We start from the raw sequence: 18,926 nt of genomic DNA on the forward strand, positions 1-18,926 counted from the left end.
GGAACTATTAAAAATCTGAGAGAATTTTGTGATTAAAAAAACATACAGTGCTCCTAAATTATAGACACAAACAGTCCACAATTTAGGGCTAAACAATAAAATTGTGCCAGTAACCATGAGTCTGTTTTCTTAAAAATAGACATGAAAACCTAATAAAGCTTGGCCTTATTACTAACTGACAATCTCATACTCTGTTCTAGTTTTCCTTTATGCTAAAAGTCATCTCTTACACACATAACAAACCTTAACTATAAAGTTAAGGAACGTTTCATGCACTGCATAAGAATGTGCCCTTTTCCATCAGGGACACTAACACAGACAGAGCTGGTATAGCCCAGTGGGTAATGCCATAGACTGGAGTTTGATTCCCCAGGTGGGCAAGCACACCACAGTAAAACAAAAACAGTTCCTATGCAAGACACTAACTCAACATTTCTCTATGTATAAAACATGATTCAACTGTAAATCACTTTAAATGAGTGTCTGACAAAGACTATAAATGTAAAAATGTGATGAGTATTACTACACTCAACATCAGGTTATTCCAGACTGTGAAAACATCAGTCTAGACTATGAAAAAAAATATCTGCTTACACAGTTTGTGTCTTGCAGGCAGGTGAAGAGAAACCATTTTGTCTAAGTACAGATGTGACAAAACAACAGATGCTCTCTGTAACACACAGCACTCTGCTCCTCTAACCCCCTCCCCACACTCAGATGAAAGGCACAGACAAAAGGCATATTTCTCTTAATGAATTCTCGTTTAATCAGCCTTGGCCAATAATTGCCCCTGCATTCTGAAAAATGCTTGCAGATGTTCACATGCATTCACGGGCCCTACGTCTTTCCCCCCCTTTGCATTCCGCTTCTGCTAAGATATTACAATTAAATAAGTGAAATCAAAACAACGAGCGATTACAACAGTTTAGCCCTTGCATTTAAAGCATTTATGATAAGCATCAGAACCCATTTCCTCTTCTAATGATACATGCTAATGCATTGCTAATAGTTGTGGCTAATACGGAAATACCAATATCAGCATTGATAAGGAAATATGAGAAAGAGAAAAAGAAAGAGAAATGGAAATAAAGCTGGAAACATGTCCTGAGAGGCTGGAACAATGGATTAGACTGGAGATTAGGGGAGAGGAGAGGTCATTTATGTAGAGAAGAGGATACAGTACTGGAAGTAGAAAACTCTGGGAAATGAATGTGAGAGAGAGAGGAAGAGAAAGAGAGAGAGAGAGAGAGAGAGAAAGAGAGAGAGAGAGAGAGAGAGAGAGAGAGAGAGAGAGAGGTGTGAAAGATAACACACCATTGAGACCCATGCGGAGGCTCTCAGGGGAGGTGGCCTGTTTCAGGGCCTGCTCAACCTGCTCTCTTCTCTTCGACTCAAACTCTAGAGCCTCCTGGAGTTTCCTCTTTGCCTTCTTCTCCTTCTTCAGACGCTTCTGGATGGTGGCTGAGGGAGGGAGAAACAGAGAGGACATAAAGTGTGAATTACCACGAACACACAGATGTGCCTCGCTATGACGTTTAATGATTTAACTGAAGCAGACGCCCACACATTTTGGAAATTCACACCTGGAAGCTTGAAAGTGCTCATTAACACCAACACAACATCTTGCATCCACACAAACAACCTTGTGAATCATGTGGGATAAAGATGTCTTCATCGTCATGGTTCTTTTACATCTTAATTTCTTACAAGTGCCCTTTTTAGTGTAGCAAAATAAAAACTTTTTTGCATGCTGGGCCATAAACAGATAAACAAATATCAAAACCAAATTTTTTTCACTGACTTCCATGGATTGTTAGTAAGGTTTTTGACTTTTCTGTGCTAGTTTGGAGAAACTATGTGAATAACAAAGTTTAAATCCATTAAACTTAAGAATTTTGAAATGTAAACCTAGAACAAAGGTCTGACAATCAAATTTGTAATAAGTTGCAATTAAGTAAAGTGGAAGTTACTTTAAAAAGTTTTTGTACTAAAGCTGTATTCTACTAAAGTCTTGCAAAAGTTACATTTTGGTTAGTTACTTTTACTTTTACATGAGGTTTTATATTATTGCAGTAACCTGAGAACATATTTATACTATTCCAACTCCCCAGACTGATTTCTTTTCATTTTCAAGGCTTGTGAAAGGTTGTACTGCTGTTCTGAACTACAGTTTAGCTGTTTCTCAATAATAAGGATCACACATAATAAGCATTTGCTCAACTCTTTCTGATATTAAATGCATGCTGATTCAAGAACAGGTGCACCCACCTGACAGCAATGCTGACACTTTTGTTTTTTTTTTTTATTTTCAAACATGTGTAAAAGTGTTTGTGTGTATACGCATTCACAGCAATTAACAGCTCTTTGAAATACACTTAGTCTGGGCCCCCCACAAGTAGAAGCACACACACTCTCATAGCTTTGTATCTGTCTTTTGCCACCATCCATTCTTCCTCACACCTCTAATTACTTGCGTTTGATTCGACAAATCTTTCATTTCCTGCACCATTAGGAGCTGCATTTGAATAACACACATGGCATTAACAGCCATGGCTAATAAATTATTGAAGTGTTTGTACATATTGTTGGAGTTGTTATGCTGCCGGCTAATTGCATTATTTTCTTGGCGTGGGTGGCAGCAGTTGACTCGGTGGTAAATCCAACTGCCTGAATGTATGGTATGGAGATGTTCTATTGTCAGTGTACACTCATCGTTTAACAATTGTTATAATAATAATAGTTTAAGAATAATAATTTAATTCAGTGGATATCATTAAAATGCTTTTTTGTCATTTATTAATGGAGATATTAATGTGGCATTTTGTCTAATTTATAGCTGCAAGTATGGAGTGGAAGAAAATATTGTGGTTTAAATTAGGACTGAGATGCAGGATTTGTTTGTCTGTAATTATAATAAACTGCATTACGTGCACTGTAGCTTTCAGCATTTACATGTATGCCAATAAGAAAAAATACAGGTAACCATTCACTCTTGACACTTTCCCCTGGACATTATTATTATTATATGCTTTTGTTTTCAAAAAAGTTTTGATGATATAAATAAAATAAAATACATAAAAACATTTAACATTGAAATTAGCCCAATTTAACAAATGATTTTAGATAAAACACCCGGATTTACTTGCTTGTACCTCGGCTGTGTAGCTCAGAGGTGAGCTGTCTCTCCAGGCTCTCCCTCATCTCTCTCTCTCTGTACAGCTCCATCTTCAGTTCTTTCCTCTCTTGCTGGACTTGCTTTTCCTGCACACGGGCATTATCCACTGCCACTTTCAGCAGGCCCTGCACCGCCAACATAACCCAGTACAGACCAACAGACCACTTTAATATACAGAGACATACTAACAGATTGTTCAAATAATTAATATATATAAAACAAAACAAATAATTAGTATATATATATATATATATATATATATATATAAAGAAATATGATTTAGTAGACATAGATTGCTATTACTAACTTTTAAATAGATTTTGATTTTTATGGCATGATGGCATAATAGGGAGGGAGGAAGAGGGAGAAGAATTTTTAAAATGAGCAACTTGACTGCGGACGCTTTGGAGGCGGCTTGTGCTAGTCCATCCTCACTGGTGTTGGGGGGATTATTTGAGGGGGATTAATTGGCAGTCTAAATTATTACCCAATGGTTGCACAGCAATCACAGTAAAAGCTAAAGACTGCTAAGTAAAACCCCCTAGCTACAACTTTGCATGTGACCTAATATTAAATTAAACACTGTGTGACCAACTGAAATATATCATATCAAAAAATTGTTTTTCGGTCAGAATTCACATCGGTACATTATAGTCATCAATGCTGAGTGGACAGCCTCTGTGGGGTCTCGAAGTAGGAAATTTCACGACAATGGCGATTACAAACTTCAGAACATGCTCCAGCACAAGCTAAAAATAGAAATAATATTATCAGCTGTAATTACCATTTTACTACAACTCCACTAACAATAATATGAATGTTATTCAATTTATCTGCAAATAATATGTGCAATATATTTGAAGGGTGAACACTGAAAATGACGACTGTGGAACCAATCATGGGTATTGTGACTACTAAGGTAACACTTATGGACTTTAGACAGATGCTATTATCCAGAGACCTAAAAGATTAGATACTGCCAAATACAAACATGCCAGAACACCAAATGTGACCAAAAGTGTGCACCTTAACCTCATCTGATTTTTTTTATTTAAAACCAATAACAACCAAAACAATAAAATAAGGTATTCCATGTAGACACACTGTACACAAGGTACAAAATACATATTGATCTTTAGTTCATACTATGGACTAGAAAAAACACAGTCACAATCATTAACTACAGGATGCAATGACACATATACACAGCATAGCTGTACCTGGATATTGGTGAGCAATGTCTCCACCGAGGAGAGGCCGTCTGCAAAGAGGAATGGAGCAGGGAAGCCTGGAGGAAGAGTCTGAGTGCCCAGAGGAAGCTTTTCAAAACCTGGTTTTAGCATGGGCAATGCCAGCTGAGCCTCATCTGAGAAAAGTCACACACAAAGCAGAGTTATGTAATACAGATGTTATTACATGATTAGCATGACTCGAATGAAAAGAAGTTATGAGATATTTCCTTTTTTAGTATCAAAAATAACATTTAGGCAAGAACCAAGTCAATTTAAAAATGACATTCATAATCCTATTTAGATTGTATGGTTATGTTTATGGTCATACACCTCACAGTGTGTTTAGTCTGTGAGAGAAATCTATATATATTTTCTAACACACATTTTCAACAATGTTTTACAGCAGAGAAAGAAGATAAATCAAGTGAGATCAAGTGCTATTTTTTCCCAGTGTTTAGCACACAAAACAAAAAGACACACACACATACTAGCACCTCCCACCCCCCAGCATGAATGCCAGACAGACTCAATAGTGGATTTAAAGAATTGGGGAAAAAAAAAGAAAGCGAACAAGGGAGATGGAGGAGCCATGATTCACCCCTGCTAATCTGGCTGGGGCCTGTGCGTGCCGCTGTGCTGACACGGGCCATCCGGGCCTCCCTGGATAAGACAAATAGGACGGGGCAGGTTGGGCTGGGAGGGGGCTTTGGGGGGAGTTGTGATGACAGTGTATCACGGGTCACATCGATTTCCCCGCCACATAACCCCGCTCTCCGCCCGGTCCATTGTTCATACCCCCACCTGTCCCCGTAGCCATAAATTTTCTCCGTCTCTCACCACTGCAAAGGGCATTAAAGTAGAAAGGGGGGTAGGGGGGGGTCAGAAGAAGAGGGGGCAAGAGAGAGAGAGAGAGAGAGAGAGAGAGAGAGAGAGAGAATTCTTCTCCCTCCACCTCTAGGAATGGCCTGACAGTGTGTGATTAAGTTTTCAGTGCTGCTTGAAAGTGGAGAGTAGATCAAGGTCATGTAGAAAGAGTGTGAAAAAGAATAGGGTTGGAAAAGAGAGAGATAGACAGAATTAGGAATAGGAATAGGGTGAGAAAAGGGGTGAAACTAAAGAGGAACACTGGAGGGACAGAGGTGTGAGGTGAACTGTTAAGATTTTCGAGGTGACGACCACCAAAATGTTTAAGAGCTCAAGGCTGATCTGTGTGCGTTATGTGACTGTGTCTGTCTGCAAGCACATTTTTTTGCCCTTAACTACAAGAGTCCAGCAAAAGCCTTTGTTAATGACTGGTTCAAATATCACCACTATTGCAGGTTGTAGTTCTATTCTATATACCACCTGCTTGACTCACACCATCCCTCGCAAAGTGAGAAACTACAAATCCCAGGTCCAGTTAGCTGACAGAAAGGAGGTTAATGGCAGGGTACACTTAAAAGCCCTGGCCTCCCGCTGGCCCCTGCACACCTAATTGTGAGTCCCATTTAAACGACAGATTTATCTTGCTGCAACTGCTGATAGCGCACACTTCAATTCATTTTATTCTGTCCGGCCGAGAGCGGGAAGAGCCCTCGGCCTGTGACATTTACAAAGTGCCCCCGTTCTGTCTGCCCTCACCATAATGTGCACGAGTAATGATAGTGTGTGTATGTGTGTGCGTGTAGTCTTGTTTTACCCTCCATGCGAGGTTCCCAAGTTAAGGGTACAAAAATTCAATGTAATAGAGACATTCTGCTTTCCATTACGAAAGCTACTGAGACAAAAAAAGACTAAAAATGCAGCCATTTGGTCCCCAGAAAAATAGTAATATGAGTACTTGTATGTGTGTTGGTGAGTCAGAGTACAACCAGACGATACAGCATCTGTTTTAAGGCTGTGTGTACATGCAGCACCTGGCCTTCCACATAAAACCTCTTAGATATGTCACCTAAAAAGGCTCAATTGAAAATTGAGGTTGTTCTTTTTTCCCTTAAAAATGCAGACTGTGAAATGTCATCTTTTAAAGTACATTTTCCTCAGACCATAAGAAACACATGCTCATACACACACATGCTTTAAACACCCCAAGCCAAGAGTACAAAGCTTGCAAACAGATAAATAAATAAACTAACAAAATGAGGGGAAGTGCTTTTTTCTTTTAGTCCACCGTATGCACTGTATCAATTATTCAGCGATTGAACCCTTTTATTTGCCCTACCCCCTAAAAATAAAGACAATATGGAAAAAGCTTTTCCTTCTGGTCTCAACAAAAGGAATGTGCTGCCACCACTATTGTGAACACTGCAAAACTCTCTGCTGAAAAAAGGAAAGAATAAATAGCAAAGTAAAATGAGCACAGAGCAGAATAACACTGATGATAGTGAGAACTGGAAGAGAATGTCAAATGTCAGGTTCTTAGGGTGGAGCCTATTTTGGTGGAAACATACTTGCTGGTGTGGGTCGGTTCCTAAAGTTGAGTTCGAAGCAGAGATGAGATAAGATGAGTTCGAAGCAGGAAAAATAAGCGAGTGTAAGGATCTAAGCCATTTTGACAAAGACCAAATTATGATGGCTAGATGACTGGGTCAAAGCATCTCCAAAAAAGCATGTCTTGTGGGGTGTTCCCGCTATGTAGTGGTTAGCACCTACCAAATAAGCTCCAAGGAAATACATAAGATGAACCAGCAGCAGAGTCATATGTAGAGATATATACAAAAACATATTATAACAATTGTAAGTTACCAAGAAATGTGTAAAAATGAAATTCTCTTCAGCTGCTTTAGTTTACTGTTTCCAATGCTTTGGTGGCTATTTTTAGCAAGCATTATTCAAAATCATCAACAAATTTCAGATGTTTATTACATTTATTGCATCACATTACATTGTGATGTAATTGTGATGTATTACATCTCAGTGCTGATACAAATACAACAGACAGACATAGAAGTTATTTGATGGTTCTCAGCTTTTTTAAGGTATTGGTTTATTTGGTTTCTTTTTAAATTGCCAAGCAGATGTTGGGTAATGCTGAAAGCCTCAAAAGATGGAGCTCTAGTCTAATATTTCAGAAAGGGTGTATCTTTACTTCTCTCTCCCTCTCTCTCTTTTTCTCTGAAGACTCTTTCCTCTAGGAGAGCTATTGACATGATGTCAGCCTTCTCCAAGAAGGTGGATCATCCATTGGATCCATATGGATGAACAGATGCTGGAGACAGCGCAGGAGGATGAGAGAGATAGAGACCCCACAAACCACAGTGCAGTTTCCTTGCCCTCGCGTAGCTTGTTTGTTGGTTTTTATTTTGTACACGTGTTTAAGAGGACATCTCCTGAATATTCAAAGGGCTCCAATTAGGGAATAATTTAGCCCAAGCCTTCCGTGTGCTGTTTTTGTCAGGTGCATGAACACACACGCACACACGCATAGGTTTGTTTACATGAGGATTTACATATCAAGATCAAGGCACTCCAGTAATCATCATAATTGCCAAGGTAAATGTTAAAAGATGAGCAACAACTAATTATTTGAGCTCTAGATGTAAGACCCATTAATTGGCATGTATTAGTGATGTCAAACTAAGACTAAGAAAGCTATCTGTGAGAGAAGAATACTACTATTTAAGTTCAGGTTCAGTGATTGAGCTTTTTACCCGTATTTTCTATTTTCACTATTTCACTACTAACATTGGTTAAAAAAAAATGTTTTTTAAATATTTTTTTTTGTTTGACAATAAACCTTAATATAAAACCTTAATTCTCTATAAACATGAATAAAGGGGGAGGAGAAATAAAAGAGAATAAGAGCATAAATTGCTGTAAGGGACACAGCATGGTAGCTGGCTAACCATCTCTGCTGGAGCTCTAATTCACCAGAGAGGAATGAGAGAGGAAGAGAGAGAAAGATAGGAAGAAAGAATGATCTGCCAACTCCATATTTATTCCCAACAAGATGGCATCGTTTGACAGTGTGTGCCAGGGGACTCCTAAAGCAGGGGGATCCAAATGTCTGGGTGGTATTTATAGTTGGGAGAAATGCTCCAATCAAAGTCTACTCCCCCCTACTCTACCAAGGACTGTAAGACAGGAAGAAACTCCTAAAGGGACACACACACATAAAGCAACTGCTCTTTTTCGGAAAGAAGCCTAAAAAGGCACTACAGGAAAGCTAAGCTCAGATTAACCCTTTAGGATGGAAAGTTGTGCTTGGGTCTTGCCCAAATGCAGCGAGGCAAAGACAAGCAAACAAGCTCATGTGTAATTAATCCCCTACAAATCTTTTGGAACTACAGCTAATCTCCGTCACCAGCAAGGGAGCTGTTCTTGACGGTGTTCACCTCTTAATCTCCCTCTTCAACTTTACATAAGCCCCAAGGCTCCACTTCCAAAAAACTGAGGGCTGTGGGGCCCACGTTCACTGTGGGGTGGAAGTACTAGTTACATTAAAACCAGCCTCTCTTCTTGAAAAAGGAAACACACAAAAGCCGGAAAGCACTTAATGAGCTCGACCAAATCACACAGGAATGGCACAGAGTTCATTATTTAACCCACTGCCCTCCAACCATGCACCCCCCCACACAATCACACCCATCTCACACTCCAAAAATGAAAGCGCAACAATAAAAAGCTAGAAAGAGGCAATGAGAGGAAGGCAAACGAACTGCTGTGAAGAAGACCTGACCACATTCAGAACAACATGCAAGGAAGAGCAAAGAGAGATGTGTAGCCACAATAATGATGATTGGTGGGCAAATAGCAGATGGGGGGATAAATTAATTTAAATTTATTACATTTTATTGGATGCAAACATACAAGTTAACATAGGTTCTGTCTGAAAGATATTTTTTCTAATTTGTCACATTTAAATCTAATAGGTTTCAGGTCATCCAACTAATTTTAATATAAGTTAAAGACAAAACAAGTAAACAAAATACAGCTTAATTATTATTCCATTTATTGAAGAAAAATATTTATTCAAAACCTTTATTATCCATGTGAAAAAAAGTCTTTGCCCCCCTAAACCTAATAGCTGGTTGTGCCACTTTGGCAGTAACAATCAAACGATTGTGATAACTGATTGCTGTGATGGAGTTGTAGCCTACATTGGAGAGTTTTAAGCATTAACTGCTCGTTTAAGGTCTTGGCACGTCCTCCCAAAGGGATTCAAGTAATTCACTGGACTTGCTTGTATGTTTTTGATCATTGTCCTGCTGTATAACCCAGATGCACCTGAGCTTTAGGCCATGAACTGATGAGGCAGACATTCTCCTTCAGGATTTTCTGAAAGAGAGCAGAATTCCTGATTCCAGCAAATATGACAAGATCATCCTGGTTCTACAGAAGCAAAGCAGCCCTAGTTCATCACAGTACTACCTCAACATTTGACTGTTAATACAATGCTCTTGTTATGGAATGCAGTGTTAGCTTCACGCCAGTTGTAATGGGACTCAAGGTTTTGAAAAAGGCCCACGTTTCACTTATCGGTGAGATCAGTCCTTCATGGTTTGAGCCTTGTAACCCCCCATGGATGCCATTTTTGCCCAGTGTCTTTATTATTGTGGAATCGTGTACATTGACTTCAACTGGGGCAAATGTAGCCTGCAGTTCTTAAGATGTTTGGTTGGGTTATTTTGTGACCTCCTGCATGAGTTGTGTTGTCTTCTTTTGGTAGGCCTGGAAACATTGCAAAGGCTCACCACTGTTTCAAGTTTTCTCCTTTTGTGGACATAGCTCTCAGAGAGAACATGGCATCATGTACTGCTTTTTGAGACCTTCTAGCCTGCTTCACATTGCAAGTTCTATTTAAGTGATTTTTAGATTCAACTGGCAGTAATTACGATTGGGTGTGGCTATTAAAATTGAACCCATTTTTTCCTTGGTTGATTTAGAAGTTTTATATGATTTTGAATAAAACTTTATCTTAAACAAATGGAATGAACATTTAAAAGCTATGTTGTGTTTACTTGTGTTATCTTTATCTTTATATTAAAATTAATTGAAGAATTTGACATTTAAATGTGACAAATATTCAAAAATGGAAGACACTAGCAAATAATGGCACTATACTTCTGTAAAAAAAGTGTTAGACCTTATAGTACTACACTGACTAAATACAGTACTTAAGCTGGCCATGCACATCATAAACTACAATTGAACAAACTTACACATCTCCTACATCTTACAGTGAGCATTTAGTTCTCTAAATAAAGCCAGTCATGCAAGAAACTGTAAATTAAATAAGCAGACTTGCAGGTAAATAAATGAGCCAATCAACAAACTATGAAAAAGACTCTCCCTTGCTTGCCACTCCAGCTTTAGTGCCTAATGAATATGCGGAGATCAGGCCTAATGAGTGTTCTTCGCCGCCAATTAGCCTATAAGCAGTGGTATGCAGAATATTAAGCGGGAGGAATAGTAGGTCAACACTCTTCAGCCCCTTAACCTGCGTACAGAAGGATTGGACTGGGGAGCTGCAGGTGTCTCAAGGGACATATTCACTGGTGCAAATAAAAACATGGCTCTGGCAGGTAACATATTATTAAGATTAGAAGTTGGCAGAACTTTGTGGTAAAAGGTCAAGCTATGCAAGCATAGTGTTTGATCAAGAACATATATTCTAGCTTCTTTATGGAGAGCAAGCTCTTCTTATGTGCAATTACCGAGCCAATGTGGTACTCTCTTGCTCCTCACATTGCTGATATTGTTTCCTGGTAGCTAAGTGGCTCAGCAGTGTGCAATGTTCTGCTTTATCTATATTATCTAAAGGACTATAGTTTGTTTTGCTGTCAGGAACAGGCGCTTTACAGTCAGTGTCTACCAATGGGTAACTAACATCCCATACATGATCCTGATAAAAATGGGTCTTAGACATAAACCTTCTCTAACAGACTGTATCCCCAGAACCAGAGCAGAACACAAGCACCTGTCACATACAAACACACACACACACACACACACACACACACACACACACACACACATACACACACACAAATAGAATACGAGAGGGTGATAGGGAGAGAAAGCACTCATTTATCATGCATTCTCGTCCAAAAAAGTCACTATGTGGGGTGACTTTCAGTCGTGCTAACCTTGCCCCAAATTTGCCAACTGTAACAGTTCACTTTTCGACTTTCCAAAATAGTGTCACTTCTGATTGGCCAAATATCTCTTCCCGCCTTTATGAAACAAAACCTTGGAAGTCTCCAGCCAAAGCCCTCCTCCTCCAGGGGCCACGAGGGCTCAGCCACAGGCCGTGGTTTAATTAAACCATCACAATCCCGCTTAGAACAGCAATCAACCTAATGATCAAAAAGGGAGGCTTCAAAGCTGAGCCCACAGTCCCCTCTGCACATATCTAAGGAAAGCGTCCTCGAATAAACACAACATATCGCAAGGGGGACGAAAACCCAAAATGGCAATGGGCAAAAAACCTTTGTTGTTTATTTACTTTTTCTGCTCAACACGTTCAACTGTGTTTGCGTCAGAAAAAAGTTAAGAGGGTAACAGTTAGCCTATGAAATGTAGCCAAGCACTCAATACAGGCTCTTGCCGTGAAACTAAGGGTTTTGTTTCTTTCTGTTGGCTTAAGGGGGGGGGGGGGGGGGGGGGGTGGGGGTTCTTTTTTTTTCTCGTTTGTTTTGACTGATTTACCGGTTCGCTTATCTCAAAGAGTGAAACAATGGCGCACATTTCTATCAGAAATCATTACAGGCCATTTCAAATCATTTCCGTGCAGCTAACTTCATAATAGTGGGGGGAAACATTGATTGTAACCAGACGCCACATATCAGCTTTGTGGAAAACTGGACAGAGCAAATATGGCAAATAACACTTCACAGTCTCCCTCTCTCTCTCTCTCTCTCTCTCTCTCTCTAAGTACTTCAGTGACTACTAGCACACCACATCAACTTAAGCCACACACATTAGCCAGCAAACCAAACCAGAAGCACTTGACCCCACACCCTCAAAACCCCTTGGAAAATGTGATGCAGCCATTCATTTTAGATTGCACCATAAGCATACACCAGGATTCATCACCTGAGTCAAATGGCTGAAGACTTATATACTCGTCTCCATTCCAACCATGTTTTAACAGTTTTTTTTAAGTGGTCCTGCTGGTAGAGCTACTGTTTACATGAGCCTACCATCTAGATCCATTAGTGGCATTTCCTGAACAATTCACACAGCACAGATGTTCTCACAGCACACATACATTGGGAAAGCAGTGTTTAAAATTCACTGGCCCCATCATGAGGATACAGCATAATGAACATTGATAGCACATTTTTTTTCCAGCAACATTACAGTTCCTGGCCTCCTTGGCCCAAAGCCTAACCAGCATGCTGGCTTTTAATGATTAAAGGGTAAAGTTGAAAAACAGTAAGCCTTTAAGGTTTCTGACTCTTGTATGTTCAAGAACGTTCAGAAGAAAATTAGTTTTTCATTGAACAAAAAAAAAGTTTACAAATTAAAATGTAGAGTTTAGAAATGATGATGATAGCATGATTTCAAAAGACTCACATCTGAACTAAACTAAGCCCATTCTGAATTAGATCAGTGGTCTCTCTCTCTCTCTCTCTCTCTCTCTGTAACGGAAGAGAGAGGAAGGAAAGGGGAGAGACCTTGCCTGCAGCGAGTGCAGCTACTGTTAGTGCTTGACCTGTAGTGAGTAGGGAGAGAGAGATAGAGACAGAGAGAGAGAGAGAGGCAGAGAGAGTGTGAGAGAGAGAGAGAGAGAGAGAGAGAGAGAGAGAGAGAGAGAGAGAGAGGGAGAGAGGGAGTGATTTATGGAGAGGTAGAGAGGGGGTTCACTTGCCGGAGTCCCGCTGAAACAAGGTGCTCCTGGCCTCAGGCTTGGCCATTTATCACTATGTACCACCACGTCACTTTGTTTATCATCGCTAACACACACAAACATACACACACACGCACACATAACCATACACACACAGGCACACCCTTGGCAAATAGTGTTTAGAATTTGTTGGCCCTCAAAAGATGCAGCCTAATGAGGACACTTTTTAAAAGTACAACAGTCCAATCACACTAATGAGAAATGTGGCAAGGTGTGTTAAAAATATCAGAGATTCATTAAGACAACAAATTCACATTAGAATTAGACCAGAGACTACACTGTAGCACAGCAACCCTCTTGCACAATGTCACTATCTACCACTTTGTGTGTTTGTGTGTGTTTGCAGTATATGTGTGAGTAAATAGGTTACTAAAATACATGGCTGCTTAAGTAATGCGAAACATCTAAAGTAGACTACAAAGACAAAGTGTGTGTGTGTGTTTGCACGTGTAGAGAGGCTATGGAATTACGGAAAGATGGAAAATGTGTGAACCATTACTGCATGCACACCAAAAGGGTTTGATCTGTAAAAAGAAGATCTGTGTGTATGTGTGCGTGTGTGTGTGTGTGGCACACAGTCATTGACCTACATCATAAGCCATTCAATGAAGTCCAGGTTTCTTCTTTTCATCCTTGCTGTAAATTGTAGTGTGGTATAGCGCTATCTACCAAACAATAACATAGTGTGTGTGTGTGTGTGTGTGTGTGTGTGTGTATGTGTGTTTGGGGTGGATTCTTTTCCAGACACATTAATAAAATATGGTCACAGGCCAGGTGCACATTGAATCTCTTTAAGAGTGCCTGGGGGCATCTTTGCTCCATCTCCTCCCTATTCTGCACACTGTGAGTTGGAGGCTGCCATCTGCTACACACACACACACACACACACACACACACACACACACACACACATATGCATACACACATGCATACACACACACACACACACACACACACACACACACACACACACACACACACTTACACACACACCTGCACAGAATAAGCAACTCGCTTACAAGCAAATGTGATCACATGCACTTTAACATAAAAAAACCCTTCACTATGATCAGCGAAACACCTGCTTCTCCCCTTCAACCCTTTACAAACACACATACACATAGTCTAAGATGAATCAGCCAGTTAGGTTACTGTACATTTCACTTGGCACCTCTCTCTCTGACCCTCTGTTTTTCTCTCTTTCACTATCTACACACACATGCACACTCCCCAAATACACCAAGCATCATAAATAAAAAACTCAATATATGTTCAATTAAGCCTCTAATTAAATCATTAATTAAAAGAGATCGGCCGTGACGCTGATATACAGTTAGTTAATGTAAATTTAACAAGATTTGGACTCGTAATAATAACGCTACTCTGTTGCCAGACGACAGCACTTTCTCCCAACTGATATATAAACACAACACACAACACACACTTACATCCATACACATACCACATACATATATACATAATGCGGATAAATAGTGTTTAAATGTAAGGTGCGTTTAAGTTCATGTAGCAGAGTGCAACTAAGCATCTAACTAAATAAATTAAAGCAGTTGATTTAACTTAATGAAGCATGTATTAACCAAACCAGTTGGTGATCTTATAAATAAGACTTTAGAAATGGTTTAAAACTCAATTTCGTGAAATAACCTACATTTACAACTTATTGTATTAATGTTATCTGTATGTATTCTAATATTTAAAATAATAATATTAAAAAACAAACACTCACTGTTTAATTAAATGCCGTTTTACATTTTCTCACTATTCTAAAACTTATGCACAGCACTGTATATCTAATGAGAATGTTCTAGTGTACCAACATAACAGTCACTAATTTGTTGGTCCTGACATTGTCAAAAAACATTTGTTTCCTAAAATGCACAGAAGCAAACACACACATCCACATGTGCACACACCTTTCTCTTTCAGGATCTTCTTCATATTAATGCCAGTCTCTCGGTCTGCAATCTCTCCATCAGTTGAATTAAGCACTGCAAGCATAAGCATATGCAACATGAGTGTACATGTGACTGTGTATAGTTCAAGCTTACAGGTTCCCAAAATATAAAGGCTATATATGTAGAATCTATTACATTTTTCAGACATTCAATTGCTATGTGTTTTAATATGGTAGCTTGGTTGTGAATAAAATAGTATCACAGGATTGAGAAGCAATGGTGCTCTAAAGATAATGTGAATTTGATTCACTATAAAAAACAAGGGTAATGTATATATTAGTACAATAAAAAAACAGTCTGTACGTATTACTTGTCTGTGTGTATGTGTTTCTGTGCATATGTTTCAAGGTTTGTAGAGACCTGCTTGTCCAACATTTTTTCTAAAAGCAAGGATGTTATTAGAGGGTTTGTACATATTAATGTCTTTGACACTGGTCCTTGAGAAGTAACAGCCTCTCATTTATAGTAATGTTTTATACCATATGTTGAAATATTGCTGTAAACATATGGTTAAATTCAGTCATAACAGGATTACTGAGGTAAGGTATTGCTGTTTGATGATTAATTCTGAATCAACTCATCCCAAGTCCAGTGCTAGGGGACTTTATACCCCTCTAGCCAATGCTTGACTTAGTGTCATGTGCAGCTGTTCCAAAGTGCTGCATTCTATTTGCAATGCTTTTCTATTGAAATTATACAAGCTGTGCATGCACCTTATTGCCTGTGGTAGCAATGGGTGCACCTTAAACTAGCTATAAATAATTTGAAAAGATGTCTGGACAGTTTTGGTCTTTTAGTGGAACATCTGTGCCCATGTGAGTGCTCACCCAGGTGCTCAGGGCTCTGTGGGTGTGGGTTTGGGGAGCTAGACACACTGCTGCTGATGTGCGAAGACGGCTGTGAGCCAGGACGAGGGGCCTCCTCCAGAGATGGAGCTGGAGATGGACTGTCCTGCACGCACTCCTAATAGACACACACAAATGCACACTGGTCACATAAAACATGCTACTAAATTAACTTTGAATTAATTTTGTGGACCATTGTTGGACCATTTTCATTTAAACACATATAAATATACAACATCATCCTTTAATGCATTTTACATACAATTTTTTAATTCTTTGATTTTGTCATGGGAATAATGGAATGTGACAATATCTCACTATTAGGAAAATGCCACAGAGTTGATTTGACTGGTTGCTAACCACATCTGTTTATAGTTCATCCATACTAACAACACTAAACTACATTTGCCATTTCCACATTGTTTTTTTTTTCATTTGTGATTGTGACAGGCCCATTTCTCTTAAAATCACAAGACCAATCATTCTGATTACTAAGAACATTAATGCAACAAGATGGTTGTTTGTGTCTATTTCAGTTAGGTTAGTTTTGGGTGAGTGTGCATACGAAAATATGCAAATGCTTGATCTAGGTGATTTGTCTTGGCTACGTGACACTCACTAGATGAGGGAAGGAGCCTAGAGGCGAGAGTTTAGAGTCTAGAGCAGACTAAAGGTCTAGAGATTTGCAATTTTCTTACAAGAGCCTGTCTATAATTCCCTATCACATGCTTCATGTGGAACAAAAAAATATTGTATTTCAGTTCATTTTTCTTCTGTGTATCAGAATTAAAGCTTGTGTTGATACTGAGAAGCTTTCAGCTTTAAATTCTTTTGGCTCCAAGTCCCCAGTGCTGCATGCTTTACAAACTCACAGTCATTTCTCTCTCTTATGTTAACATGTAATTAGACTGAGATAACAAAACCTGAGGGATCTGCAATTCTCAGAATGTGGATTTACACACTTTTGAACAAAAGAGACTAACAATAATTGAAGTGATAAAAGCATATGTCCACATTCTTGTGTGCAAGAGAAAGCAGAGTTCTGTAAATTCTGAATGTACAAAGAGTGTCTGTTTGCATATCTGTGTAAGAGTGTGTATTTGAGTGTGTACGTACTACCTTGATAACTGACGCCCCTGCTCTAGAAAGAGGGCTGTGCATTTGTGCAGCAGCAGCCATGTTGGCGATAGTGTTCAGGTGGTTCATCTGGTTCATTGCCATAGCGACAGAGGCAGGTGGCAGACTGACGGGCAGCAGGGGGTGAGGCATCATCATGAATGGTAGGTCCAGACCTGAGAAAGAAAGATTAAGAATTATTCTCTTATTTATTAATTATTCTCTATCTGGATGTGAAAAGGCCAGTGAGATTGGAAGAGTGAGATCAGTATCTACTGTTAAAGAATTAGGCTCAGTCTAAATTATGTAATTTGATTTGCTGGGGTGTAACGGTACGCATATTTGTACCAAACCGTCACTGTACCAACGCAGTGATACATGTAGTTATGTGTGAACCAATGCTGTATCAAATTTTTACAGAAACCAGTTTGCCACACTTCCAAAGCATTGGTGTTAGTAATGTCCTGTAAAGCATTTGCGACCATGAGTGTAAAATGTGCATTGAGTCTGGGTGAGCAATGACCAAAAACACAATGAGACAAATCTGCAATTTTTAACAAATATGACTCTGGTTACGCAGTGGTATGCAGTTCTTGCAAGCATTGTCTTGCTCACTTCACCAAAGCTACATAATGGATCATTGGAAAAAAAAGAACTGTTCATATGATGCCAGATGTTTAAAAGCAAAAAAGGTGCATTAAACAAAAAAAAAATTTAATTGAATAAATGAGCGTCAGATTGAACAAGTGTATTAAAAGACATATACCTGAATGGGTAGGCAAATGGCCATTAGGAAGATCAGGTGAATGTGTGAATGAATGAATTAGTAACTGAGTGAGTGCATGGCAGAGCGACTCACGGTTGGCCAGGAGATGGCTCTGCTGTAGTGAGCTGAGGTGGGAGCCAGACAGGCCATGCTGTGTGGAGAGGCCTGCATGAGCCAGGCCATGCTGGGCCCCGGAGGAGGGAGGGGACTGCAGCTTTTCCTTATCCCAGGACGATTCACTGCCACCTGAGATTAGCGAAGAGACGGGGGGAATGATTGAGAAAGAAAAAGAGGGTCTTTTAGACCACAGCTTTTATATATGTGAAACTTATTAGGCTAAACGTGAATTTTGCATTCTGTAAAAACAACAGTCACTACAAAATAATGCGTTTGTGGGGGAAGAATGGATAGGTTGTGGAGGGGTTAATATTCAAATGACTATCATTCAAATGTTCATTCAAAGGGTTTGGCTTTGCAACATAACCAAGGTGGTGAGATAAGAATCCACTCAGCTTTTTCTATCCAAACTGTTGATTACAGGGTGTTAATCTTCGGCGTAGATTTACTTACACTGATAAAGGTCAATAATTTAGGCACTAAAGACTCACTTCTATAATGGGAGCTGATATAGGGATAACCCATCAGACAACCAATTCAGCCTCCAACCTAAGGCTCTAATATCTATAAATAAATAATTGGGATGAAATTGAAATACAGCTGAGAAGCTAGTTGTTGGGCACTATAAAAAGACTTAAGCTGAATAAGTCAACAGACAAGGGAAAGGCAGAGGAAAGGATGGGAGAGAGGAAAGGGAAAGAGAGAGAGAGAGAGAAAGAGCGAGAGAGAGAGAGAGAGAGAGAGAGAGTAGGCAAAGCTGAGAAGAGGAAATCATTGTCTAATTCTGCTTAATAAGCAATGGAGGTCCTACGAGTGATCCAGCAGATGGTGTTTTTGCAACAGATTGCAGTGAGTGATTCTTTTAA

At 39.4% G+C, this 18,926-nt stretch overlaps 1 protein-coding gene across 5 annotated transcripts in view; it reads right to left on the reverse strand.

Annotated features, from left to right (window-relative positions):
* dacha (dachshund a) overlaps positions 1-18,926 on the reverse strand; it is a 115,296-nt gene that overhangs the window by 5,389 nt on the left and 90,981 nt on the right. The window contains exons 4-10 of one of the 5 annotated variants that reach the window (XR_011977827.1): positions 18,037-18,189; positions 17,181-17,353; positions 16,044-16,179; positions 15,175-15,249; positions 4,395-4,541; positions 3,143-3,308; positions 1,315-1,461 (exon numbers count right to left, since the gene is read on the reverse strand). Coding sequence is in view for 4 of the 5 variants with exons in the window: in XM_072662104.1 (XP_072518205.1) it covers positions 1,315-1,461; positions 3,153-3,308; positions 4,395-4,541; positions 15,175-15,249; positions 16,044-16,179; positions 17,181-17,353; positions 18,037-18,189 (987 nt within the window). In the remaining variant the exon portion in view is untranslated. The remainder of the gene's footprint in view (positions 1-1,314; positions 1,462-3,142; positions 3,309-4,394; positions 4,542-15,174; positions 15,250-16,043; positions 16,180-17,180; positions 17,354-18,036; positions 18,190-18,926) is intronic. The other 4 variants (XM_072662105.1, XM_072662104.1, XM_072662107.1 and 1 more) reach the window with 4 other exon arrangements.

This window comes from Salminus brasiliensis, chromosome 18 (assembly GCF_030463535.1).
Source record: "Salminus brasiliensis chromosome 18, fSalBra1.hap2, whole genome shotgun sequence".
NCBI lineage: Eukaryota > Metazoa > Chordata > Actinopteri > Characiformes > Bryconidae > Salminus > Salminus brasiliensis.